Genomic DNA, 27603 nt, shown 5'->3' with positions numbered 1-27603 from the left:
CATCAAGTAATCAACAATGAAAAATTACATGAGCAAAGTAATCCCAAAACATTAAAATCTACTTTTAGACAGCAGAACACCTGCTCAGCCAAGAATTTCCTGCTAGCAACATCTTTCTCCCCATCATCTGGAGTTACAAAAATCATATTCTGTAACAAAGCCACATAGCTACTAAGCTCATCTCCCCAAAGTACTCATATTTGCTATAAAAAAGCAGGATGTTTATTGTTTTCACTGTGAACTACATCATTTCTATATAGAAATGTAAATTAATTACAACTATTTGTATTATTACAGCCCATTTTAAAATGATATGCAACAAACATTTCAGCAAGTATCAGCACATTTGATCTGTGGTACAACCTCATACAAATACTGAGTGTGAATGGAGTTGTTATTCCAAATTTATATAACTATATGCTTTAAACCAGAAAACTCAGCTCCAAAACCAACAAGAAAGGATGTTTTGTCATTCATAAAATATACACAAGCAGCATATATATAATCCATGTTTTACAAAGCACTTTGGGGTTTAGTGATGGGTCTGGAGTTATCCAAGTTCAAAATGGAGTGCTCCTTTTCGATACAGGACTTGCCCTGCAATGGAAGAGCGAGTCCATCAAAAGCACCACTGCTCCCACGCCCCAGCTTCCCAGACTTTGGAAAACGTACCAGGCATTATGCACAAAGCGGTTATCAATGACAAAGTTGACCTTTTAAATGCATTTTAATACTACATTTTTCCCACTGAAGCTTATTTAAAATACCAGCAGGTATTTTAAGAAACTTTAAGAAACAACATTTTATATGTCGAACCCTTTCCGAACAAGCATCTGAACAAGCCTCTGGCTGAATGTCAATGAAGCCAGCACCTGCAAGACAATTCTCTCCCCCTCTTGAGTTTTCCACTGAAACACAACATTGCAATGATTGCTATGTATATTTTCCTTTTCTCAGTTACAGAAGAGGAACTGCTGGCTGCTTCTTGTAGTCTCAGATCTACTTTGATAAATCTGAGCATCTTCACAAGGACAGTTTCAGGTCTACCCTTGAGCAATGAGAAAACAGACTTAAGATTCTCCTATTACTGCACAAAACAACTGTGCAACGTTGACCCTATTCCAGGGAAAAATTGTGCGATTTTGCCCAACATATAGAACAAGAAGCAGTCTTGTGAAATTTAGCTCAGCATTGGATTGTTAGACAATCAGGCTACCTCACTGCATGAGCCAAGCTTGTGTCACTCTTCTGCCAGCCTTAAAATTTGACAGCAGTGCTTCACTTCCCCCAGAATTAGAAGGAACTTGAGATGTTTTACAGCAAACAAAGAAATATCTACTGAGTTAAAATATGCTTTTAAAGAAACTGATATTCGGTACACAAAAGTGATACTGTTTTTTTCTAACAAGTTGTACCACACACGTAAGTTAACTTCAAAAGTTGATTTAACATCTATGGTCTTGATACAAGATCAAGTCATACTAAAGGTTCTTCTCCAAGAAAGCTCTTAGAAGCATTTAATGACTCATTAAATAACTTCAAAGCTTCCCACTCACTACGAGGAAACAAGATTTACATACTTTTCTCATTAAATAATTTTAATTCACCACCAAAGTACTTGCACAAATGTTTTGTTTAGACTTAGGGTATTTGACTTTGCTGTGTAACGCAGTTAAGATACCAGCCACTCTAAGAGTGCCTTTATTAGTGTCCTGGTGACAGGGAAATGGAGAAGTTTTAGATTTTATTCCACATTCTGAAAGGCAGCAATTCAAAATAAGGCCCAGCTTTCTTGTTCAGTATAATCATCAAAATCTTGGAAGTTGGAGGGTTTTCCCAAGGGGTGAGAAGCTTGATGCTAAGCAAACCAATAGCAGGCACATCAGACTCCAGCAAGAAGCAGCAGTCAGTATATTTATTTATGCTATTCCAATGGCACCTGCCTTAATTGTCCTTTTAGCTCTGAAGGAACCAAGTAAAGAGGAAAGAACAGTACAACATACGTGAGTGCCAATGTAAGTTCAGTATCATCAGCTCACGTGCTGTAAGGCAGATAATATCCAGAGTTTTGCACAAAAGAAATTTCAGCTCCAGCTCTACTATGTGAACAAAGTAGTACTGGAGAGGGTGAAGTGATTATCTACTGTGGGTTACTGAACAAGTGAAATGCAGAGGGCAGCATTATCCTTCAGTAAAAGACTGCATGACTGTCTCCTCTTGCATGCCTAGGAACCTAGATTTCTTCACATCAGGGTCCAAAAAAAAAAAAATGGTTATGACTCCTTGCCCTGCAGAAGTGCATGGTTCAACCAAAGCTCAGCATTAAACTGATTCATAAAAAAAAAAAAAATCAAAAACTACAGCCATAGCAAACATAGGGAAAAGCTGGCAAGTTTTTCCAGCTCTCGAATAAAAGAGAAGCCATTTTTATCTTACTGGAAAGCTGAACTAAGTTTTTAGTGGTTAGATATATTTGAAAATCTTTATTAACATCAGCATTTTTTTAGTTAAAGAGGTTTAATTCCACAGGACAACCAGAAGGACCAAGTTCTTTGGTGTGGTTCAAAGCCAAGAGAAGCAAAAGTTAGTCAAGTAAGCATAAGTTAGTTAAGTTGGGATGACCATCCAAAGGCAGAAACAGCTTTAGGATGTATAAGATTCTTTTTATCTCTGTGGGGAACACCAGTATTACGACCAGGATGCCCTATCGGACTGCAGTCTCATCTCAGCTACTCAGGAGTTCAGGTATTCTACAGTAACAGCTTATTATAGGCAAATGATCAGTGGACTCAAAGTGCACAAGACTGCAGTTTGTTTCTGCAGTTCTACAAGGACACGTTTTGGCACTTCTCTGGAAACAGTGAAAGCCTACTTTCGTTACAAGTGGAAGAGTAACACTTCTCTGATCCCTAATGTGTAGAACAGAGTCATTTTTTAAACTTTTTTTTGTGGGGGAGAGGAAAGCAGGGAGAGTATTTGACATATTTGCTGCTATGAAAGGAAGCTTACATATGCAGTAGTAAACAGACACTAAGCACTCTGTTTCTCATTTATTTCAGGCAATGACAGTGGTTGAATTTAAACCCTCATGTGAGATGAGGGCACAGCCAATAATGACATCATATAGAGTTTGTTTTCTACATAGTCAAATATATAAAAGTTTCATGAAACTCATCACTGGGACAGCCAGCAGTCAGTCCATGAGTTGTCTATTCAGTTAGACCAAGCTTCTTCTTCAGAGATTCTGGCATTTCAGGTGGAGGTGGGCGAGGAAGTCTGAAATAAACCTTGACAGAATCATAGATGAACCACTGTAGTGCAGTCAGGGTACCAATCATAATGATACGAGCAAACAGACCTTTCCATACACCTGCAGAGCAAAACATTAAGCATGAGTAGCATAAAATGACAGGAAAAATAGAAATCCTCCCCAAAACACCACAAACACTTGATCCAAAATACATGAAAGTAAGGATGTACCTTTGAATCCAAGCCTCATAAGAACCTGTGAAGCAGAGCTGCCCTTTTCTTTGTTCAACACAGACACCACGGAGTCAGCAGGATGGGAAACAATTGCACAGAACACGCCAGCTGAAAGAATAATTTGACATTAGTTCTGTGGTGTTTTAGCTGTACCATTACTGTGTACACTAATTACAACCAGCTGAAACCACATCTAATGAATTGCACAGACATCATGTTCTGGTATCCTAAAAGGACTTTGATGAAGATCTACAGGTCTCATGAGGAGCAACTGAGGGAGCTGGGACTATTTCGCCTGAAGAAAAGAAGGCTCAAAAGGGACTTTATCACTCTCTACAACCACCTGAAAGGAGGTTGTAACCAGGTGGGCACCCATCTCTTCTCCCAAGTAACAAGCAACAGGACAAGAGGAAACAGCCTCAGGTTGCAAAGGGGATGTTTAGATAGGATATTAGGAAAAAATTCTTCACCAAAAGGGTTGCCAAGCACTGGAACAGGTTGCCGAAGGAAGCATTAGAGGTACCATCCCTGGATGTATCCCTGGAGGTACTTAAAACAGGTGTGGATGTGGCACTTGGGGACATGGTTCACTAGTAGAGTTGGCAGTGCTGGAGTAATGGTTGGTCTTAATGATCGTAAAGGTCTTTTATAACCTACATGATCCTCTGATTCTGTGATAACGTGATGTGAATAGAAAATACCTCAGTTCTGCTATCGCAGTAACTCTTTTGCTAAAAAAATCCTTCTGAGTCTTTGGATATTGCAAAGCCTTGTTCCATCCAAATTTCTCTTACCTTCCTTTCAACCTTCCCGACACTAACTAAGATGCAAGTTTTTCACTTAAATCAGCTGCAGTTCCTAAACCTGGGCATCAACACTGGTAATATACAGGAACAATTAAGAGTATTGTCCTATTACAGACTCATTTTTCACTAACAGACCGAACATAGTTTTTTCCCCTGCATATATTTAAGTTCCAAGTAATTTCTCCCATGCTAGTGACGTTTATTTAATATTCTGAGAAGAGACAGGACTCTAGAGTTGCAGTAGTCCATTAATGAAGTGTAGGACTTAAAGATTCCTTACCAATATAGCCTGCAACAAATGTGACTACCAGCTGTTCTCCTTTTGTACATTCACTTCGTGGCTTGGGAACGACATACTTGTAGAGAGCTTCTACAGTACGTTCAAAGCAGGCAAATTTCATCATTGTGTATGGAATCTGTCTCATCCATAGTGGAGCAACACCTTTATAGAAACTTAATCAGAGAAGAGACAAACTCAGTTTCGTTTTCTTCAATATTTAAGGTACATTTCCAACTTGAAATAAATTAGCTTATTGTTATTATCAAGAATAAAGCTTCTAAATACTGATATTGTAAGGCTGTCAATACCTACAGAACAGAAATTTAAGTTGTATTAGTTCCTGAGTACTACCTTAAAATAGCAACACAAATTAGACTTTTCCTGATACCCAGGCTGCACAGCAGTTTCTGTAGTCACTTTTCAGATTACAATGCACTGCAGTAATGTAGTACTGATATTACCAGTGCAGTAAGGCTAATGTCTGCATACCAGCCAAGTCCTGATAGTGAGAAATGACTGGTGTATCTACAGCCAATTCTATCAGAACAGAAAGCTAACATGCAGTTATGTTACTCTCACATGCCAATGACTCAAGCATCTTTGACTGTACAACCAGAAAGTTGCTGAATATCTCTGACTGGAACTGCTAGAAACTGAAGTTATCCAGCAGAACTCAGCACAAAGATACTCACAAAGATGGATCTAAGGAGCATGTGGAATTAACAGCCAGTTCAACACAGATTCCCTGAAGTATGTTGTTATCTTAAAATACAAAGACCAAAACGTATTATAAGCTAAAGCCAGAATTAAAGCAACGCTTCTTAAGAAAAAATATTCAACATCAAGAACATGAATAAAAATTAAAACTGAGAGAAACTTACGCCCAGATGCCTTCTTCTCCGAACATTTTAGGCAAAGCCTGACGCAGAGTGTTTGCATATCCAGGCTGTGTCTGAATACGAACTTTAGCAGCTTCCATTGGAGCCAGAGCAATGTCAGCAAAAAACTCTGCACTGGCAGATGCAGCTAAATATAGCGAAGTACGCCACAAATAGGCATTTTCCTGAAGTGAACGTGAACACACATTTTTATTAATGAATCATGCTTCTGTGATTACTCCACATTACTATTATATTGTAGATATACAATATCTACAATACTTACAAAAACTACTTAAGGCTTACCTCTCCCAGCATGTTGCCATACAGGATTTTGAAAACTTCATAGAAACCAAATTTACAAAGCCCTTGCATGGAATATCCAATAAAGGTTGGAGCCCATCCCTTAGCCAAGCCACGAACGCCATCTTCATTGATTGTCACTGAAAATCCATTGAAGATGCTCTTGTATTTTTGTGGATCAACCTAAACAGAATAGGCAGTTAAATACTTGATATAGCTTACCATTTCCCTTCTCGCACCCCCATCAAAAATTTAAAATTTTTAAATTCCTCAGACAGCTGGCTTAATTCCCTGGACAGATGATATACTCACCACAAGGTTACAGTAATGTAACTTAATGGTTACTTGCTGGTCTCAAACCCTGACTTATTGTCTGAATTTTGTTTTATGCTTAGTCTCCAAATCAACAATATAACTGTAACTAACAGATTTACTGAAATCACTATTCTAACACTGTCAGAGGTAATATGGTGCAATTATTTATAGATCAGATTCTTTAAAAATTTGTTAGCTCCTGTGAGCAATCTCCTGTGACCACTCTACATGTCACACCTACATACACTCAAGTGTCGCCACAAACCAAACCTGATGATTCACCTGATTCCTAATCAGAAAAGGTTCTCTGCCCACTTTCAGTTTGATCCCCCCCCATAGTCAAAGACAGATGGAGCAATGGGGAACAAAGAGTATTTGACAACTTCTACACTTTACTGTGAAGTCAAAGTACAAGGCTACATACAAATTGTTTTCTGCCCACAAAACTTTGGAATTTCATTAACTTTTCAGAAATTAAAAAAAGATTGACTTGAATAGTTTTGTTTCATGTGAAAGGAAATAATTTAACAGAAATTCTTAAAGAGGTAATTAAGTCACATCACACTTTTACTTTTCATATTTGACATCATCCAACAGTTCCTCAGAGCATTAGGAAGGGAGGTATCAAACCGAAAGCCAATCAAAGGTTTCAGAAAAAGCTATGGGACACACATGCCAACCTGCATGTGTCTTGCAGTCTGGCAGCAACCTAGTCAAGAACTACTTCACCTAAACATGTCAATTTTGAAAAGAGACATCATTTCATAAAACTGGATATATCATCGGGCACACTGTAAAATGAGGCTACGTTCAAGTCAGAACCATGCTTAGTTATTAGCTATGTAACAGGTGTCCTGGTTTCAGTTAAACCATAGCAAAGGTGACCTCTTCTTAAAAAGACATGGGAGGGCAGGCAACAGGTTTCTTCCTGGAGAACTTAGGAAGGATTAGTAACATGCTTTGTACTGGATCTGTAAAGAGAAATGCTGACAGGTTTTACAAGATCATACCTGGAATTCACATGGAACCCGCCCTCCTGAACATCCCCCTTAAGTGCTGGAGAGGGAAGTATCACCACCCTTACCATGTAAGAAACCCAGGACTGGTAAGCCCAAGCCAAGCATGTCTGATGTGTTACAGAATTTCTAGTTTGAGACCAGAATTTCAAGTGCTTAAGTATGTGAAAAAGCATCTCTGGTAAACAATGCTAAATAAAGGCCATCCAGAAGAACACAGCTTTAAAGAGTATCATCCAGTACTCTAGTGTGACCAGTAGGTCTGACTAATTCATAGTTCCCTCCTAATTTCAAGAGTTTCATAATTACAAAATTGGCATTTTTTTTAAATCAGTGTCAGCCTAGGCAACAAGGAAGTCATTAACTACTGTATTTCCAGAAATTTAGAAGTGTGCTTTAATTTGCTTCATTCTTGTAGATTTGCCTGAGAAAATCCATTTGTATGCTTTTAGCCATGGCTGTTCACTAAATGATTTTAATGCAAAGCTGGTATCACAAATTAAGTGTGATGCAATGACACTCCTTTCAGGTCAATCAAGAAGCACTTCAAGGAAACCAGCTGCAAGCACCAAAGGCCCTACTGATACCAAATCAAGTTTTAGCCGTTCTACTCAAAGTGGCATTGTTAGAAAATATCCAATCCATAAGCCATGCATTGATATCCACAGTGTTAATGGATAAAATTACACATGCATGTCACTCCAGGCTAAAATCCAGATCTGCAGAACACCAAAGATACTATTTTCCTATTCCAAAAGCACTGGAATAGTGCTAGACAGCAACCAGGCAGCCAAGAGTAACACTGTGCTGGGTTCCTTTTAGCAAATATAGTCAGTTAAATGTGCCTTAAAATGTCATCAAAAAGAATTCATCCAGATTATCCTAAATACCTTTGCTTCTCTCAAAAGTGGTATTTTGCTAGTCTCACAGCAGCAGATTTGATAAAGTAGTGTTCAAGTTTACTCACTTCCTGTCATCCAGAAAAGAGTGCATCCCTACTGCAAACTGTTAATATTCTGTCTATATAGAAGAAAAAGTTCAAGAAACATTTAAGTTTATACAAACCTGCATACGACATTTCACTAAATCCAGGGGGACAACACCAGTGTGTGTCAGGCCACAACTTAGGACCCCACCAACGCCACAGAGAGCATAAAACTTGAGCGAGCCATATTCACAACTGTATTCTGCAGCAAAAAATAAAGACACACCATGCTTTTATATAAACTCCATGCACTGTTGGACAGTGATGTCCAAGGTATAGTTTATGCCTCCAATTCATTAGTAGATTAAATATACCACACTAAACATGCTTTTTCAATGTCATCACATACTGACATGCAGAACAAACCTGCATTCTGCATTTAACCAGGTCTAGGGGAACCAGTGCCGTATGTGTTGTTCCACAGCTAATAATCCCACCAAAGCCACAAAGCATAAAGAATCTGTTTGAGCCATAGGCACAGCTGTATTCTAGTTAATTGGAAAAAATTACATACATATGATCAATCACAAATGGTAACAAAGATAAACAAAAAAAACCAAAATTGACTGACTGCTACTTTCTCAGAAGTATTAAACTGAAATAAACTCCCATTTAAGTTTATGGGAATATAAATGTACTGTTATACACAGAAATAATTCCCTTGCTTTAAATTACCACCTTTTAGACTGGCAAGATTTGATTCCAAGCCTTCCAAATTGAATTTGCTCCTTTAAACAAGCAATGGAAGAAAGTGACATTTTAGTTCACAACACACTTAAACCACAGAAACTAATCCCAGAAGCTGCTAGTAGAAATTATGACTCAAAGTTGCAATGTCCAACAATTCCCTCTAGTACTCAGGAGACAAAGCTTCTTTGGTTAAATATTCTATGACAGCGTAACTTCCGTATTTAAGTAGAGACTTACAATGATCTACAAGATCAGTGTTGGAATTTTGTTTACGCAGCTGTATTTTCAGGTAGTTTTCAGATTATACAGGTTTTATTTTCTTTCAAATACAGAATCTCAAATTTATATACAGCTTGTTCATTCAAGTTTACATTTAACAGTACAAAATAGGGATAAAGTAGCAGCACAGTTCTGCAACCATGCTTAACATTTTAAATATATAAGTAAAAACAAAACTAATATACTTAATAAGCATCCAGAAAACAATACACTACATAGAAAATATTTCCCTGAGTAAAAGGGCATAATCTTTTGCTATTACATCCATTGCTGTTACTTGAATATAATGGAAGTCATTAAAGTTACACCAACTTAGTAAGAACTATCTCCACAGAAACACTAATAAAAACCAAAAGACAGTGAAAACCTATCTCATGCAAAGCTTCTTCACTCTCTTTTTGATTCTGAAATAAATTCCTTTACGAACATCAACAAAAATTTACAATTATGTTAAACAGTATCAATAGAGCAGCAGTTAACACTAGCGGGTTTATCCAGCTCATAACTTTGCTATTTTAAGGGAACTTCTTCCTCCATATCTTCCACATATATTACATTTTAAATTCACATTTCTCACTTAACTCCTAAAAATTAATTACCAAGTCAATACAATATCATTTTTTCTTTATTCTAAAATAACCAATACCAAATCACAGACAGCATATTATGCCTAAACTTAAAAGCTAGACATCAGTTAACAGTCAATTGAAATACGGCTCAAGACTGCAAATATGCCGATCTGGGACTTACACAAACCTCCAAAATAGCTTGGCTAAGCTGGCAGATTTGCAGACAGCAGTAGTCTGTTTACAACTCTCCAGAATGACAGGTTAAACATACACAGACCAGGCATTCTGTGCAGGTGTAATCAGGGAACAGACTCTAGGTCTGTATGGGGCAGTTCTGTCCAGCTATCCTTTGCCTGCAGCACAACAGCACTTCACTAGTTACCATACTGCCCAGACACCAGAAGTGTTTGTTTGCAGTCCCTTTTTCACAGTAATTTACTGTTAGAAGTCACACTCCTGGACTAACAGAGACAGACCTTTGTAGTAGCCACAGAAAAGTAGAGCTTTAGGTATGTGCTGTATCACTATTCAAGCTGAATCTGTCAGCTCAGTGTTCAAAAACAGCAATTAAGAAAAGCAAGCCAGTATCAATCAGGCTGGAGCTCTTTAGAGGTATCTAAGTTTGTGGTGGTACATCTTAGGCTTTCTATTTTAGAGGTAGAGTCAAATGTCCTAAAAACCATTACCTGTGAAGAGACCTCTAAACATGTAGTACAGAGAGCAAGAACGTCATTCTAACATACCCAGGCACTGACTTAGCACAAACACCACAAAGCTACTCAAATATAAACACACAGCATAAAAATATGCCTACTGTTGGGACAGCTACATCATAATTACTTTTTATCTCTGCTGCTGATCTGACATGTTAAGGACAAATTCCAAGAGCTGATCACAGAACATTTTGCCTCTGAGCTGGGTTATAGCTGATGCCCTGAGCTGAACTCTTTAAAAGGTCTTGTGGTTTGTAGTGACTTTGTGTGACCTTGTGCAAGTTCAGATATCTTCCGCAACATGTTCTTCTTCCAACACAAAGGCCAGAGAAGCAACTGGTATGTGAAATAATGAACCCAGCAGAAAAGACTACAAAGATTAAAAACCACTGGCCACCTTTGACCACAACTGCCTACAAACAGGATGAAGATTAAGCATAATGCTTTTAAGAAATAAGTGCACCTACTGAATATATTTAGCATACTAACGAGCGATTTAGGGCTTTAGTTAGCTGGCAAAAGGATTACTACACTAAAAGCCAGAAGTAATTTCTTGAAAATTTATTAAGTAACATCCAACGCTGAGTTGTCTTTCACATATTATGTGAATGTCCATCTAACTGCTCTAAAACACTTCAATAATCATGGTACTTGAAAAGGTGGCTTGCTGAAACCATTTAGTTCTTTTATGAAAAGATGTTTTTAAGCTTTTAACAGCTTAAAAGAATTTTAATATATACCTCCACTATTGAGCAGCCCTTCAGAAGCACCTCAACAGGCTGGAGAGATGGGCAGAGAAGAACTGTCCGAAGTTCAACAAAGGCAAATGCAAGGTCCTGCACCTGGGAAGGAATAACCCCAGGCACCAGTACAGGCTGGGGGCTGACCTACTGGAAAGCAGCTCTGCAGAGAAAGATCTGGAGGCCAGGTGGACAACAAGCTGTCCATGACCAAAACTGTGCCCTTGGGGCCAAAGAATGCCAATGGTATCCTGGGCTGCATCAGGAAGAGCACTGCCAGCAGGTCAAGGGAGGCAATCCTGTCCCTCTATTGAGTCCTAGTGAGGTGCATCTGAAGTGCTGTGTCCAGTTCTCAGCTCCTCTGGACTAGAGAGACTTGGAGCTCCTGGAGTGGGTCCAGCAGAGGGCAACAAAGATGATTAACGGATTGGAGCATCTCTCTTGTAAGGAAAGGTTGAAAGAGTTGGGCCTATTCAGCATCGAGAAGAGATGAGAAGAGATGACTGAGACGAGATCTTATCAATGTCTGTAACTATCTGAAAGGAAGGTGTCAAGAGGATGGGGCCAGGCTCTTCTCTGTGGTGCCAAGTGATAGGACAAGAAACAGTGGGCAGAAACCAATGCACAGGAAGTTCCACCTGAATACGAGGAAGAACTTCTTTACTGTGCAGGCGACCACACACTGGAACAAACTGTCCAGAGACATTGTGGAAGTCTACCTAGCAAGAGATATTTAAGAACCATTTGGATGCAATCCTGTGCCATGTGCTCTAGGATGACCCCACCTCATCAGGGAGCTTGGACCAGATGACCGACTGTGGGCTCATCCAACCTTACCCAGTTTGTGACACTAGAAGTATTATCACGGTATGACCTTTAGAAGTCACAAAAGTGATTGGGAAACATATGGGAAGCACTTGACTCTAATGTGCATCTTAAACAGCAGTTATCTGGTGTATTCTCTACAAATGCTAGGCACAAAAAAAAAAAGGAGGAAACAAAAGCCCAAAAACATCTGCAGGCACGTCTGGATGTTCAGATGTGAATAAACGGGAAAAAAGAGGAAAAGGAAAAGAGGATGGGAGACATGGTCTTTTGAATCCACAAATTCATACTCTGCTCTTCACCAGGGACGAAAAAGTACGGGCCTATAACCTCAGTGACCGAGGCTGCAGGCCCTACAGAGACAGAAAAAGCGCTCTCTGCTCCCCAAGACAGACTCCGCGGGGGTCTCTGTGATTAGTCTGCGCAAGAACCTTCCCACGTCCTTTCCCAGTAACTCCGAATCTTCTTGCCCCTCGGCACACCCCGCAGGGAGGAAGGAAGCGCCTGCCAGCGCCTCCCCCGCCTGTGCCCTTCCTCGTCCTCCAAGAGGACGCACAGGCCCAGCGCCAGCCCCTCCCGGCCGCTCACCCTCCCTGCGCCGCCCCGGCGGACACAGGCGCGGGCCGGCGGGGGCAGCGCGGGCACCGCCGCCCCGGGCCTCACCCCCGCCGCGGCCCCTCCGTCCCGCTCTCACCTTCGGCGGCCGATGCGGCCGCCAAGCCCCGGCGCGCGGCAGGCGCCTCCGCGGGCTCCGCTGGGCGCTTCCTCACGCCGTCCTGGACCAGCTGGAAGTGCGGCGCGTAGAACGGGTTGTGCCGCGCGAGCGGCGCGATGGACGAGAACATGGCGACCTGAGGCGGGCGACAAGAGCAGAATGGCGTGGGACCGGGAAACCCCGCCACGGCGCAACTGCCGGGCCCCAGCCCCGCACCTGCGAGGCGGCCCCGCCGGCCCAGGGCGAGCGCGGTACCGGGCGGGAGGGCCCGCCGCGCCGCCCCGACTCACCTCGCAAGATGGAGCCGCTGCGGCAGAGGCTGAAGGTGGGCCCCGCGCCGTCACCTTGTCCTTCGTGGGCCGGGGGCGGGGCCGCCGCGCAACGTCCCGCGCCGCGATTGGCGGAGGCGCCTATAACGGCCGCGCACGCGCAGCCGCGGCCACCGCCCTCCCGCCCCGCGCCTGCGCCTCGCGCTCCACGCGGCGGCGGGGCCGCGCCCGGCCAGAGACCGGGAGCTGGGCCAGTGTCCCTGTCAGTATGTGCGGGCCGGGGCTGCGGCACCGCCCCGAGTAACGCGGGGACTGATGGCCGAGGCCTCGCGGGCAGGGACACGCTTCTCCTCGCGTAGTTAGGGGTGTTTGAGCGCACCTCCAGCGCTAAACCCTGCGCCTCAACTTCTGATCCTTCCCCATCGCCGCCCGGCTCTGGGAGCTTGCCAACTACCCCACGTGCTTCCCGCAGCCCTGCCCCAGGCAATGTCAAACCGGAGACAGCTCTCCCCGTGCAGCGGCAGCCTGCTGCTGGCACCAGCAGGCTGGCCTTGACCCGTGCTCTGCAGCACTTTGCACTGAACCATAGAATCACAAGGCTGGAAGAGACCTTTAACATCACCAAGCCCAGTACTATCACCATAACCCCTAGCATCACATCCGTTTCTTAAAATTAAAGAAGTCCTCAGTATTGCCCCAGACTCCAGTTCTGCAAATTGCACCTAGTAATACTTTCTAATCACAGCCTGCTAAAGCCATAGGATGCAACTCCCTTAGCAAAGGGAGGCTCTGGCCACAGCTTGCTGTAAGACCAAGCACAGTCAGATCTGCCACCACACTCTGCATGCTCCATGGCCAAATTCCACCTTTGGAGGGTAAGCTTGCAGGGCATGTTGATGTGGCCTATGCTGTGACAGCTGCAGCTGCTTACAGAATTACTTATTACTGGTTCGTGAAAAGCAGAATGTTACTGAACACAGGACCCATGATTGGCCTTACCTACCTTAAACTATGCCTTTTCTAACATAGGGTGATTTCACTCATTTTAGTGATTTACATGGTATAAAACTGGCACAGCACAGTTCAGCTCTCCAGTTAGCAAAGAGGCAAGAACTCCATTTTTTCACCATCTTGATCATATATCTTTCATTATAGTGCTCCATGACAACATAAGTGCAGAAGCCAGCTAAGCAAGAGACATGCACTGAACATCCCAGCTATTACTTATGGGCAGAGAGACATAATGCAAACAACAGCACACCTGCACCACCACACTGAAGAAACACCCTCCTTTGGTCAGCTCAGTAGCTCCTATCAAACTTCCAAGGAGAGCCTTTAGGCCTTGGCTCTACTCACTGTGTTGCACAACAAAGTTGATCGAGGCACACTGTCACACAGGCAAAAGTGACACATCTAATAGCACTGCCACAGAAATCAATGTTGGTCAGGTCCCTCTAGAATAAACTAGACTCCAGCTGCCTTCTAGGAAAAGGTCAAATTAAACTTGCATTCTTTAAATACCTTCATTTAGCAACCAGCAGAGAGCCTCAAGTGTTCACTGCCAGTGGCAGCAATGAAGACAAGCCAGAATTGTTCATTTTGCCATTACTTGCAATCTAAGCAATTGTTAGCAATGTTTTATCTAAAAACCACTGATATTTACTTTCCATTAATAATCTCTAAATGTGATAAAGACAGACTCTTATCTTGAAATTGGATATAAGTGATTGCAATTCTCGCAGACTTTTGATTAACATATAGAAAACCTCTGCTCCTTCCAATTATAAAGGATGAACAGAAGACTTTATTACAAGACAGCTAATGGCAATTTATGTGCTCAACTAGTACTGATACTTCTGAGTTACAGTCTGTGAACAGGGTTTTTTTTTGTTTCAGCTGACAACTAACAACTGTGCTATTAACAAGAACTAATAAACAGCAGTCTAACATAGCCCCATGAAAATACAGGGATAATACATGTTCCTGCTGAATGCATACCATTTTACAGAGAAATATCTTCAACCTTTCCCAGATGTGAAAAAAAAGTTGCAAAAGCCTGTAATTCAAACCACCTCAATCTGAATTCTGACACACATTGAAGGTAGTGACAGATGAAGACTTTAAAGATGCTACCTTTTGGTGCCCACCTGTCAGATTCACAGTAAAAAGGGCTATTGCAAATTAAATACATATTTTTAATCGGTAGCTCTTTAAGCTTTATCCATTTAGGAAAATGCTAGTTGGGCAACACCAAACTTTCTTAATTTCATCTGTCCTTCTGTTATTATTAACACCCACCATGACCCCCCCTCCATTTCCTGTCCCCCTAAAGAGCATACAATCAGGACGTTGTAGGCTATTTCCTATCTTACAATAACTTTTACAGTTCTAAAATTTTGGTGAAGCCTGCAAACAAAATCAAAGCTCTTATGAGCTAATATTCCAGGTGACATTGTTTTCAAAAATATACAATGAGATAGTGAAACCACCATCCACACCTTTGATAACCAGGTTAGCACAGCACCATCTGCTCCTGTTGTGCATATATTTTACGTGCACTTTCCTGGTTTCAACACCAGAACTACTAGACTTAAGAGTCAGTAATGGATCAGGTTTCACAGCCCAAGGGAAGCCTTAACACTGCAGCATCTCCTTCAGCAGTATCCAAGCTTGCTGCATTGAACAACAGGAGTTCATGTCCTCTGAATGCAGAAAGCAGTGAAACCTCCCCTCTTCTTATTAGTTGGTGTCATGAGTGTCCTCATCTACTAATCTTTTTTAAAATCTAAACCCTTCTCAGATATTACATGTTTTTCCTTCACAAAACATAACATTTTTTACCTAAATAATAAATAAATAAGGCAATGGTAAAAAAGTTACCATTTTTTAACCACAGACTACCAATGCTAAAAAAGAACTTCAAAGTGAGGTGGGACAGAAAATTTGTGGGATTTTTTTTTTTATATCAGTACATACATAGTAGAGGTGTCTATGCCACCTCAGGACTGCTTTACAAGTCGAATTAACTTGTAGACCCTGAGCTGTATGAACACATGCACGTACTATACATCTGTTGTAGCTCGCTGTTGCACTGGTGCAAAGTAGCCTGGTACACACCCTCAGGAGTGTTGCCGCGGAATTTAGGTGCTGAAAAAATCTCCAGAGCAGTTAATTAGGGGTGAGATAAGAAAGGGTTTATTTGCCAAGGCTAAGATGTTACAAGACGCGCCCCCGCAGTGCCTGAGATGTTATATTTTATAATACCATCCATCCAATCCCAGATGTGTCCACCCTGTGGCCTTTACTCTGGTCTGCCCCGGGTCTACCCCCTGAAAATGAGTCGGGGGGCTTTCTGGGACCCCCTGTTCATCCCACCTTCATCTCCCTCAGAGCACAAAGGGTACATAGTTACCCAGTTTTTGACCGTGTTCTGTGGTTTAGGCCCTGATATGCTGTTCTGCCAACAATCTAGGCCTTGCCTTGACAAAAGACTAAACATTTCTATTGGATTCGAGAGTAGGATTGATATAGGGAGCATAGAATGGGGTAAGAGGGTTAAGGAATGTGTAAACAAGGGTGCTACAGAGAAAGGGATGTAAGGGAGGCTGCTTTTAGAGTCTACTTCCACTACTTATGAAACTTATAAGGCTTACCAATATTAGAAAAATAAAAAACCATTAGGGGCTTAAGGCATCAGGAGAAAGAAAAGCCAAGGTCACAGGACAGTTTTAGACAAAGACAGGCAGACTCACCACACACACTAAAAGCCATATTAAAACACCTATGTTTGTAAATGCAAAATTAAAAATTATACATCACAACCCACCCCTATATCTACTGCAATCAGTCAGATGAAGTCTTAAATATTTCTTAAAGCGTTTCAGCCCAATATGTAACTTTAGTCATATCAAAGCAAGACATGTTGCCCAACTTTAATTATATTTTTTTTACCGCTAAACAGTCTATTATTTAAAGGCATTCTTTTTGTACTCAGCTTCTCTGCTTTAACTCTGTATAAACTAGTTAACACTTTTTTAAAAAGATATTTTGTCCACAAAACCATCTAAGAAGGTAATTAGCAGGAAATTTTAATACCATGAAGGGTGTTGTAAGTTGTGCCACAAGAAACAAATCAAAACACACATAGACTAAGCCTAAGAGGGACATGAAATCATTCTGTACGCAGTACTGAGCATGCTGTTATAGAAAGTAAACTTGGAGAAGACATTCCTTCACACTGTTTCCTATATAAATACAAATCAAGGTTCCAAAACACACACAGAACTTAAATTCAAGATCCTCGAGAGTTTCTTGCCTCAGACACTACTCATCTAGTCTCACCATGGATCACATGCCATAAAATTAAGTCTCAAACTGCAAGTGAAAATCCTCTAGTGATTTGCAGCCTGATACCAAGCTCCTGAGACCGTATACATGTTAAAAGCACACAATTTAAAGGAAAAAAACACAAGCTCTGTAATAGCTCTAATTCAGACAGCTAAATCAAGACCTGTCATATTTTCAGCACAGCATTCTGAGCAGTATGACCAATCATGAGAACAAACCCCATGAAGTCAAAACAACACTGTTATGCCCATTAACTTTCACAGGCCTTTTCCAGGCTTTTTGCAGCCCTTGCCCCAAAAAGGACTTAAACAATACTTACTACATCAGAACTCCATTAATTTTTGCTACTGGATTTTGGATACTGCTCCATAAAATTACTCTATTTTGTGATTGGTTCTGAAAGGTTAACCTGCCTTTGTCTAGGAGACAAGATGAACTAATGGAACAAAAGTGAAAAGTGTGTAAAAGGAAAAAAAACCCACCAGCTCCTATTGCTTCAGCACTTTGATACAAAGACTACAGTATACTTGTATACTTCAGCATAACTTACACAGCAGTATTTAGGCTCTAAGCAGATACAACTATTCAGCTAATACTACATGTGTTACTCTTAGAATAATATGAATAGCTTTAGGTATGCTGAAAAATCCATATGTGGGGCCAGGGGAGGAAGGAAGAGAAAGGTATTAGTCTCAGGGCTATTTCACACCATTAAATGCCTCAAGTATAAAAAGCCCATTAATTTCTTGAAGATGCACTGCCTTCCAACTACAACTGACCTACATGTAGTTACTTTAAGGACTTATGTAGAAAACTCCTTACCATCTGTGAAGTAACACTGAAGTTGAGAGGATTCTCCAAACCAGTGCAAAATGAAAGAATGATGAAATTAGTTGCATCGCAGTTCAGTTTGCGGTTTGTTTTTATTTAAATGATGCTAACAGTATCCCTGAAGGAGGTCAACTGAAAGTATTTCATGTAACTAGAAGAGAAAGATGTATTTCATGTTAAAACATGCAGCAAAGTTGTGCTAGAGAGAATTTAAAGTGAGAAGGAAGTTCCTTAAGCATTGAAAAGCAAATGAAGGCTAGCTTCTCCTCCCATCCAAACTAAAGGTCTAACATAGGCTTAAGGATTACGGTGCAAAACTCTTATTGTGCAAGAATGCTGAATACTCCTCCCGCCAAGTGACATGAACTGATCTTACTATCAGATTTTTAACTTTTTTTTTCAGTATGGAAGACTGTAGCAGCACAAAATGACACCACTGATACATCAGTTGTCTTGCTTCTCCTGCCTTTCAGCAATGCATTTATTTTGATAAGGAAAATCCACACACATTAAAATCATTTTTATTTTTCTGCATTTTTGACACCAAAAGTGAATGTCTTATGTTACAATTTTCTATAGGATGGACACAAGTTTAGCTATTTAGATTACTCAAAAAAGCAGTTTAGAAGGAAAAAAAACATTAAACAGGAAAAAAACCCCAAAACTATTGCTTTGCTACAAATTACCATGTTTGTCCCAAAGTTCACAGAAAGTAAAGCTTCCCCATTGCTATAGTCTACACAATAATTGTACCTAGAGTAAAAAGATATTGACTATTAACTAATGTTCTCAGCGTTTTATAAGTAGCACTTTAAGAATAAGTAGTATGATTTATTGCAATTTTGTACCAAGCAATAAGACTTAACATCTGTATGCTGCAGATTTAAGCACACCAAAAATGTATACATTCACTTTAAAAAAATTGTTGCTTATCACTCTTCATTGGTAGTAGTGAAGTCAGCTGCCTGCTCAACCAAGTTACACAATAGAGAGTGTTTCAGCATGCTTCCACTGAGAAAAATAGTCAACTGCATGAAAGTAGTAAATCTCACCTTAGAAGATGAAACTGTAGCAGAAAATGCAGCAATGCCCTCTTCATACAAGAATAAAACTTCATATGGAATTTTCACACTTTGAGAATACTTCTCTACATGAATACTCAAAGATAATCACATAAAGCTGTGTTGGAAAGACCTCGCTTTTTTAAAAAAGAAAAAAGACCACTGCTTAAATTGGAATTTAGACTACTTCAGATAACCTTGACCCAAAAAAGTATTTTAGTAGCAAATTATACTGATGCAATTTTTATTTTCCACACATTACTAATAAATAAGTTCCTCTAAGACATCTCTTGCCAATTAGTTTTGTATTCAGTTCCTACAACACTGTAAGCACTAAAATGAAGGGATACATTTAAATGAAGTTACACTTAAACAGAGTTACTAATATGATACTAAGACTTTTACAGAAATGCAAACAGGTTTACAGTTACATTTACTAAAAAGTTACAGTAATCTACAGAAAAGGTTGTTGTTGTACTCTCTCTACACCCTAAGAGATCAAATTCAAATTGTTACTGAAAAAATGCATACAGAAATGCATTTCCCTTTATCCCATGTTAAAATCCTTCTCCACTATAATCTAGAGATAGAAGTACAACTTCTTTTCTGTACAAAGGAAAAGCTTTAAAAACACAGCTTCACATTTTACTACATTTTTGCCCTTCTCAGCTTCCAAGTTCTTGCAAAAACAAATATACATTTTCTCAAAAGTGAATTTAAATGATGTCCACATTAAAAAAATAAAGCCTACAAAAAGTTCAAAGATTTAAAAAAATGTTACTCCTATGGCAGTGATCTCCTACTAGTCCAAAGTCCAGAAAGTTACCGATGTCCATTTAATATTATCTTTCTTCATTTATCCAATTTATCAAGTTCCAATCACATTATTTGTAAGAAGTCCTTGAGCCGATGAGAGGGCAGAAGAGTTCTCTACAATTAAAAATAGGAGATCAAATCGGGTGTGCCTTTCAGAAAGATACTCATTTGGCACTGCCCGGAGAGACAATATTCAGGTATTTAGAGAAAGGATTTCCTTGATTAGTTTCCATTGACTGATAAACCAAAAACAGGAAGACTGAAACAACAACAAAGAGAAGAACTTTTATCCACAGGGGAATGGACCGTTCTTTTTTTGTTGGTAGTTTCTCCGACTTGATGTCAGCCGAGGTACCATATTTTTCAACATACTTAGAGAAACTTTCATCCATTCTGAAGTCACTGTGCTCTATAGGCCGGCTAGCAGCTCCTTTGATTGGTCTACGGCAGCTAGCACTGTTAATTAAAAAAAAAAAAAAAAATTGAAATATTGCATATTTAAAAGAGCAATCTAAAGTACACAGGAAAGTTTTAGTATAATTAAAGAACTAAATTATTTCTGGTGAATTCAGTATCTGAAATATCCATCAAACTCCCAAAACAGTATTCACAGATATGTTAAAGTTAATCATTCAGTGTTCAGAAAAACACCCCTTAAATTCTCAAATGCCACTTTACCCTATCCACATAAAAGGATCATAACTGGCAATAAAACTCTAGGAAGTGTCTCTATTTGCTTCTTTAATGATCACTTATGCAGCCTTGCTGGAATTTCTAAACATAAGATAATCTCTGGCCAATAAAATATCTTCTAATGGCTAAGCCAATGCACAGAGCCAGAAGACAAAACAGTAAGGATTAAAAAAACCACATACATTGCCAAGTCCTTATGGACAAGAAGTATACATGCATAATTTTTATTTTAAAAGTGGTATAGATTTAACTAGACCTCAAAAACAAGAGAAAGCAAACCTGAGTGGTCAGCAATACACCACAGCAATACAGCAGTAACTGGTACTGTATATTTTCCTTATCGTTCAGACTTTATGCAATTGCAGTTTAAATTGAAGCTAAAATTAATATGTTGGAAACACAGAAGATGATTTCACATCTTAACACAAGGAAACTTTCTCATTCTCTAAACAGGACAGAGTTTTTTTAATTGCCTAATTAACCATAGGGTTGCTTCAATTTTTGTTTAAATATAAAGTTGCACACAAAAATGTAATAGCCCTTCCTAGATGCCATCTTATTCATACTAAGAGTAATCTTTGACTACAACAGGACTGCTACTTAAAGAAAAAGGTAAGGTATGTGAAAATTCTTTTTGGTTTTGCAAAAGAAAACTCAAATATACTTTTTACATTAATTTAACAGCAGGCCTAATGGAGTTGCATCTAGCCAAAAACTTAAATACTGCAAGTCATTACCACAAAAAAGCCCTTTCCCTTTAACTTCCAGCACCCAGAAGTTCCAATAATAATTCCTATTACAGTACTACTCTGTTTTCCCTCCCCCAAGTTAAATAAAGAACGAGCTATTTTGGCTAACAAAACTTGTATGTAGAACAGAAGAACTAGGTGGCCATCAAAAATGTCATTGAGCTAAAGCACAAAAACTGTTCCTCAGAAATCTATCAATATAATCAAAAGATTATATTGATATAATTCAGCTTAAACTGGTTTAAGAGAACTGACAAACAAGCCCCCATAAACCTTAGAAATACCTAATTCCTGTAGGTGTTGATGCTTCATATGGGAACATTTCTTTCAGAATATCCCTTTCTACTCTTTCTTCTGTAGCAGTTCTCTCCAGCACCTAGGAAGCCAAAAACAGTTAGAGACCAAGCAGACCAAGCAGAAAGAAAAACAAAAAGCGTCTGCATAGCTATCTCAGTGACCACAACCATGTGCAATTTGTAAGAATGAATGAGTCACCCAGTGATACCCAAGAAGTTTAATTCTTGGGTTTAAGAATTTCATTTAACCTCAATTATTGGCAGAAGTCTGGTCACTTTTGGTATCTTAAAGCATTCAGAGATCTCCTCAGTTTCCTTTAAGATAAAGAATATATTGTATACATACTATACACCTGTCAGCCAATGATGTAGATGACCAAAAACAAAAAAACCAAAAACTTAACCATCACCTCTATCATGGCTGTGTTGAGCAGATCACAACATTGGTTGTAGTGAACATGATTAAAAAGGCACTGCTGTGGGTAATCTGTCTCTTCATGCTGTAATAGCACAGTAAAATACTGATAGAAAAAAACATCAGCAGCTTGGAATAGAACATCAAGTTTTCCCACAACTTTCTATTTGATAAATAAGTCTACGTTCCAGTCATATTGTAAATGAAGTGTTAATAGAAGTTTTATCTACAGTAACTACACAAAGCAATGAACTCCATTTAAATTCAGACAAGCATTATCTTGCAATGTAAAATTCCACAATATTACAGTATTACATTAACAGAATTACATATACTTGCAGGTGCTTTAGACAGTTCTCCAAGAGATATAGTTTTGACAGCTTGAATAGGTTAACAGTAAAAGAATTATTTTCTGTCTTGATAACTGACAGGAATCTACAGATGCTTTTTTAATTCAGGTGTTTGGTCTAAAGTAATCCTACTGCTTGATTCCCTAAATTAAAGCACATTGTGTTTTTTCAGGATAGGCTGATCTACAAGATCAAAGGCAGATGGCCCAATTCTGCTCTATTTTGAGCTATTCAAAGAATTTAAAAGAAAAACAAAATCTTTATTTTGTTCAGAAAGAGAGCAGCAAACAGAGAAATAACACATCAAAACATATTTGTCTGAGGAAAAAGAAAAAAAAAGATTTTCACACACACCCCCCACAAATCTGAAAGAGGAAGATAAAAGTAAGTTTATACTCTCTCATGTCATGTAACAACACTAATTTATATTGACTGTCACCTGGGCAATGACATCCTCCACCCCCCTCTGTACTCAGAAGTAAGCACATACACACAAGAATTTTGTTCACAAAGAGTAAGCAAGAGCAATCTAAGTTTTAATTTATTTACTTCAGCTGTCATCAGTGGTTTCTTTGGTGTTCTTCTGGGCATGTCTGAGAGTTCACTGATTGACAGCGTAGGAGCTGCATGCTTGAAATTTCCAGGCACCCTATTGACAACCTGCCGAGATTCAAAATTGTTCAAACTCAGAGACAGCCAAGATACAAAATTAAAGGGGGCAAGGTGGCAGAACCAAACAACAAAACCTTTATGTGCATTGAATATATGCATGTTAGGAGTTAACTCAAGAAGGTTATGCAACAGATACTCCGAAATAAGCACAGGAAACATACAGCTTATCATTCCAAGCAGTTTCTTTTAAGCCATTGAGAAACACAAAAGCTATTTAGTTCACGAGAAAAGCCGAACTTAAAAGTAAATATTCTGCATGTACTTAAATAAATTAAGAAAAATATCTAAGCTTTTAAATTGGTTCTTTTCAACCCTCCCCCCAAGAAGACATCAGATGGGACCTAGGTGTCTACCTAGTCCCATTTCAAAGTGAACAGCATTAGGTACTAAACCAGACACTGAATATGTAGTTTCAAGACTACTGAATAGTCTTACTTTCCTTAAAACAGTCTTTCATCTGTCCAAAACAGAATGATTCTGTCAGTGAAGACACATTACAGAAGAATGCCACTTGCACCATTGATTAAACATATTTACTAAGCATATTTACTAGGGTCTCGTTGCTTGAAGTCAATATAGTTTCAGCTATGGGAGTACTCTCTGATATTACAGCATCATCTATAGGCAACTGTGCTGTAGCTTCCACCTGTTTGTTTAAAACAAACAAAAGAAAACAATTGAATAAAATAGCCACTGGGACCCTAACAGTGAGAAGAAGAAAAAAAAAAAAAGCTTGTCTTAAAATAAGCCTCTCATCACCCTTTTTCTTGGTGTTCTTCTTGACACTCTTGTAGAATCCCTAGAAAATGCCTGGAGAGGTCCACTTTTTGAAGATCCACTTGTCCAGACAGTCTCAGTAACTTCATCTTGAGAATAGGTCTATTCAAGCATCAAACACATGATCACATACATGAAAACCAGCTGCCAACATTGGATACTCACAACCAAAAGCTAAAATAGCATGCATACTCCAAAAGAAACATGTCTACGATCAAAAAAAATGGATCCTAATACATTCAATAATGAATAGCCTGCTAGATTAGTAGAGTTGACCACAATACTTACAACATTAGAGCACATTACTGTTTAAATACAGAACTGAGTAGATAATGCCCAACAGTAAAAACTGCTAATTTGCTCACTGCAATAGAGTGAGCTAACTAATACTGTGAGTAGTCACATGAAGTCACAGGCAGACAACATGAAGCTTTCAGGCCCATTACATTACCTGCCTACACACACACCCCCCCAAAAAAAAAAAAAATCTGTGAGCATAAGCAGAAAGCATCCCCTTCTTCTCTACACAGACAGGACTCTATTCTCTCAAGCAGAGATAGGAATGGTTTATGCACAGCCACCTACATTTCAACAGGAACTAACCTCCAGGGGTCTCTCCACAGGGGTCATGCAGAGAAACTTTATAATCTTAAAAGGTTCCACATAGAGAGGTGAAACTAAAAATTCTCACATAACAATAGCCTTAAAAGATCAAGCCTGACACAAATATTTACAAATCTAAGTAACAACAGAAAGCGCCAAACTCTTATAGCCATTAACAAACACAGATCACTCCCTATGCTTTCTTTCAAGTTTTATGCTCAAGGAAAATATCCTCCTCAAAACTAATCCCAGGAGGGAAAGGGAGATGAGGGCCTGCTTCTTCTAGATTACATATAAGATTTTCCTTTTTATTTGGTTAAGTTTAGAAATAAAAATTGTTACTTTGTTACAACTGAAATCTTTGCAAATTAACACCTCATACAGTGATGTATTACCAAGTTTTTGGAAGTCACACTCAGTTCTGATCAAAGTTACACACACTGGTGCAACTGTCAGTTACAGGTCCAACAGCAGAAATAACTTCACTAGAACACCATCAGCCCCAAAACAATGTGTTGAGAGAACAGGCTGAAAAGTATTTGTTTATTGAGAGGGGACAGTGAAACTAGAAGCTGAGCAGTTTTATGATTCTGTGATGAGTTCTATATTATAGCAACTACATACCCAGCAGAGGGAGCACAAGTGTTTCACTTTATTCCAAAGTCACTGAAGTACTTTAAAAAAACAAATGCACAGACCTCAGGTCCCAACAGATTCAGGTGTTTTATACAGAATTGTAGGTTTTGGCCTAATTCTCAAAATTTCTTTACCATTTAAGCAGACTTCTGATGAAACATCTTACAACCCCTTTTTAAATATTCACCAGACACTGTCCTCTCTTCCTTAAGAAACGTTTAATCTGCAACCTACAATAATGGCTCCCCAGCTCAACCTCATACACTTTTTATTTGAGAGGTGTTCTTTAGAAGCTTTGGGAACAATACTAATTTCAGAGTGGTTCTACTCAAACACAGTCCACTAAAGAAGGCAGTAAGACAATTCTCTCATCCTAATAGTGGAGAGCTCCCCCTTCCAGACTGTTAGACTAGGAATTACTTATCTTCTAATGAAAAGTTAAAAGTACTTCACTAATAACTGCCTCTCTGTGTTCTCCAGATGCTTCAGTCATATGTTTTAAGTACCAAGTTTCAATTTTTTTCTTGCATGAAGAGTCCAGGAAAAAACAAGAATCTACTGCTTACGACCCAACCATACTTCAGCAGGGCATAGTCAACAAACAAAATAATAAAAAAAAGAAAGAAAAATTGTTGTCTACAGTTATGGTTATCCTCACTGTCAACTGAGCAGGCCTCTAGTCCTATAAGAATGTAACACTTGTTTATGTACACTGACACCTACGTAACCAGAGAAGCTACAATGGTGTGGTATGCAAGCACTATTCAGCATGTGCTTTTAACTGTCATACTACTCACGAGCAGCAAAGCTACAGATTATGACTTCACCTCAGTTATCATTTACAAAGCTTTTTATTGGGTGTATGCCACATAAAATTTGTACGTCAGCAGCTGCAATGCTGCATGTTTTATTTTTAATAAACCAACAATCCAGGTAGTAAAAAAAAAAATTCAGGAAGAAGGAGGGGAACACAGCACATGCAGAATGTCACTTTACAATGTCTCAAGGAGAGAGAGTAGTTTTACATTACTCTTTAAAATTTATTGTTTAGCCTGCCTCTTTCTGTCCACTGCCATTTACTGGGGCCTGAGAGTATATATGTAGAGAGAGAGTTTGAATTCTATATTCACCTACCAGATTAGAAGGGGGAATTCAAATCAGGGTTTTCTGCCAACTTTTCCAGTTCACTATAAGGAGCTAATTAAACATAATTAAAGACAAACAGCTGAGCTAGAGTTCATTCAGCCCTCCACTACTAACTAACTGGTAAGGCCCATAAGCCTGCTCAACCTCCCGACCCAATTTCTCTTGCAGCAGTCTGCTTAGTGACTATCTATTTGCACTCTCTTCTCAAGAGAAAAGCAACACCCATCCTTGCCAAAGGACAGACAATCTTGTCAGCTGTCTGTGTCTGGGCTAAAACTAGGGCTGCACAGGACCTAGAAGTAACTAGGAAATCTGCTCACACCACACTGCCCACCACTCTTCAGAGCCTCATAATCTTTAAGCCAATGCCACACAGTGCATGACAACTGCAATAATTCTGCAAAACAAGTATAGTCCCTTGACATACTAGCTGAAAACCTAAGATCCGATTCCACAGAAGAAGGAAAAAACCTCCAAACTTCTCCATCTTCAGGTTTGATTCTCATCAAATATATAACTGCACACATTTGCTAGCCAAAATCATTGAGTTGTTTTTGGCTTCAAGAAAATTTTTGTGGGGGTTGGTGGGGGGTGTTTGTTAGGGGTTTTTCAGATGTTGCTTTTTGTTGGTTTCTTTTTTTTTAACACAGAGATCAGGAGTTGAAAGGTAAATGGTTTAACAAAATAGAGTTACATTTTCTGAGGAATTAGACATAATTCTGCAATTAGATCAATTTTTGATTAATCAAGTGATATTCCTTTGATTAACTACTGGTAATTAAAATATGTAAGTTGCAAAATATTGCATCTAGACTGCACATGTAAGATTGCAAGACAAAATGGGTAATAACATAATATTAATACAGTGAAACAGAATGACCAAAAATTTAGTAAACAACCATCACTTGAAAATGTCACAAAAATACCTCACTATATATCTCTTGCCTTTTATTCTGTAAGTGGGTTCCTGAAGACCAGAATTTTTGTTTGTTCACAGCAGAATTAAATATCTCTATTACACTGAATCTGGCAAGGATTTCTGGCTGAATAGCAATGTAGGAAAAAAGTAATTCTTAAAATACAAGAATCTAAAGATTCAGATGCCCATTATGAAGACCATCACGAGCAGAAGTTGCCTGAATAAAGTAAGGAACATTTGGTGCGTTGAATTACATGCATATTTTGATTTGTAGAAGTGAAATCTGTTCAGCTTGTACCCTAAAAATCCAATTTAAAAAAGCAGAACTACTTATAAATCTCCATAACTCTACTGTATTACTCAAGATCACACAGAAAATAATAAGGTAAAGCATGTTACCTGCTTTAAGAGACATTCATAGTAAAA

The 27603-nt window shown here is 39.3% G+C and overlaps 2 protein-coding genes across 7 annotated transcripts in view; both read right to left on the bottom strand.

Moving 5' to 3' along the window:
• Positions 1-184: 184 nt before the first annotated feature.
• Positions 185-12982, bottom strand: SLC25A3 (solute carrier family 25 member 3). Of its 2 annotated transcripts, none has more exons than XM_017804339.1 (8): positions 12888-12982; positions 12577-12733; positions 8433-8554; positions 5754-5933; positions 5451-5632; positions 4570-4742; positions 3481-3591; positions 185-3370 (listed from the first exon to the last, which is right to left on the bottom strand). In XM_017804339.1, the coding sequence occupies exons 2-8, from the start codon at positions 12725-12727 to the stop codon at positions 3210-3212; spliced, it is 1080 nt and encodes a 359-aa protein (XP_017659828.1). In that variant the 5' UTR covers positions 12728-12733; positions 12888-12982; the 3' UTR covers positions 185-3209. The 2 variants fall into 2 exon arrangements, with proteins under 2 accessions (XP_017659828.1, XP_017659827.1); XM_017804338.1 differs by lacking the exon at positions 8433-8554 and adding an exon at positions 8147-8268.
• Positions 12983-18492: 5510 nt separating this feature from the next.
• Positions 18493-27603, bottom strand: part of TMPO (thymopoietin) — a 28910-nt gene continuing 19799 nt past the window's right edge. For 2 of the 5 annotated variants that reach the window (XM_017804391.1, XM_017804389.1), the window contains exons 5-9: positions 23856-23975; positions 23647-23742; positions 22974-23084; positions 21648-21739; positions 18493-20377 (exon numbers count right to left, since the gene is read on the bottom strand). In XM_017804391.1, coding sequence (XP_017659880.1) covers positions 20086-20377; positions 21648-21739; positions 22974-23084; positions 23647-23742; positions 23856-23975 — 711 coding nt within the window. In that variant the 3' untranslated portion in view covers positions 18493-20085. The remainder of the gene's footprint in view (positions 20378-21647; positions 21740-22973; positions 23085-23646; positions 23743-23855; positions 23976-27603) is intronic. The other 3 variants (XM_017804390.1, XM_017804392.1, XM_017804394.1) reach the window with 3 other exon arrangements.

The sequence above is a fragment of the Lepidothrix coronata genome, unplaced genomic scaffold (assembly GCF_001604755.1).
Source record: "Lepidothrix coronata isolate B3197 unplaced genomic scaffold, Lepidothrix_coronata-1.0 Scaffold9, whole genome shotgun sequence".
In the NCBI taxonomy this organism is placed as follows: domain Eukaryota; kingdom Metazoa; phylum Chordata; class Aves; order Passeriformes; family Pipridae; genus Lepidothrix; species Lepidothrix coronata.
Note: the sequence above shows the minus strand (reverse complement) of the source record. Positions and strands in the feature narration are given on the sequence as shown.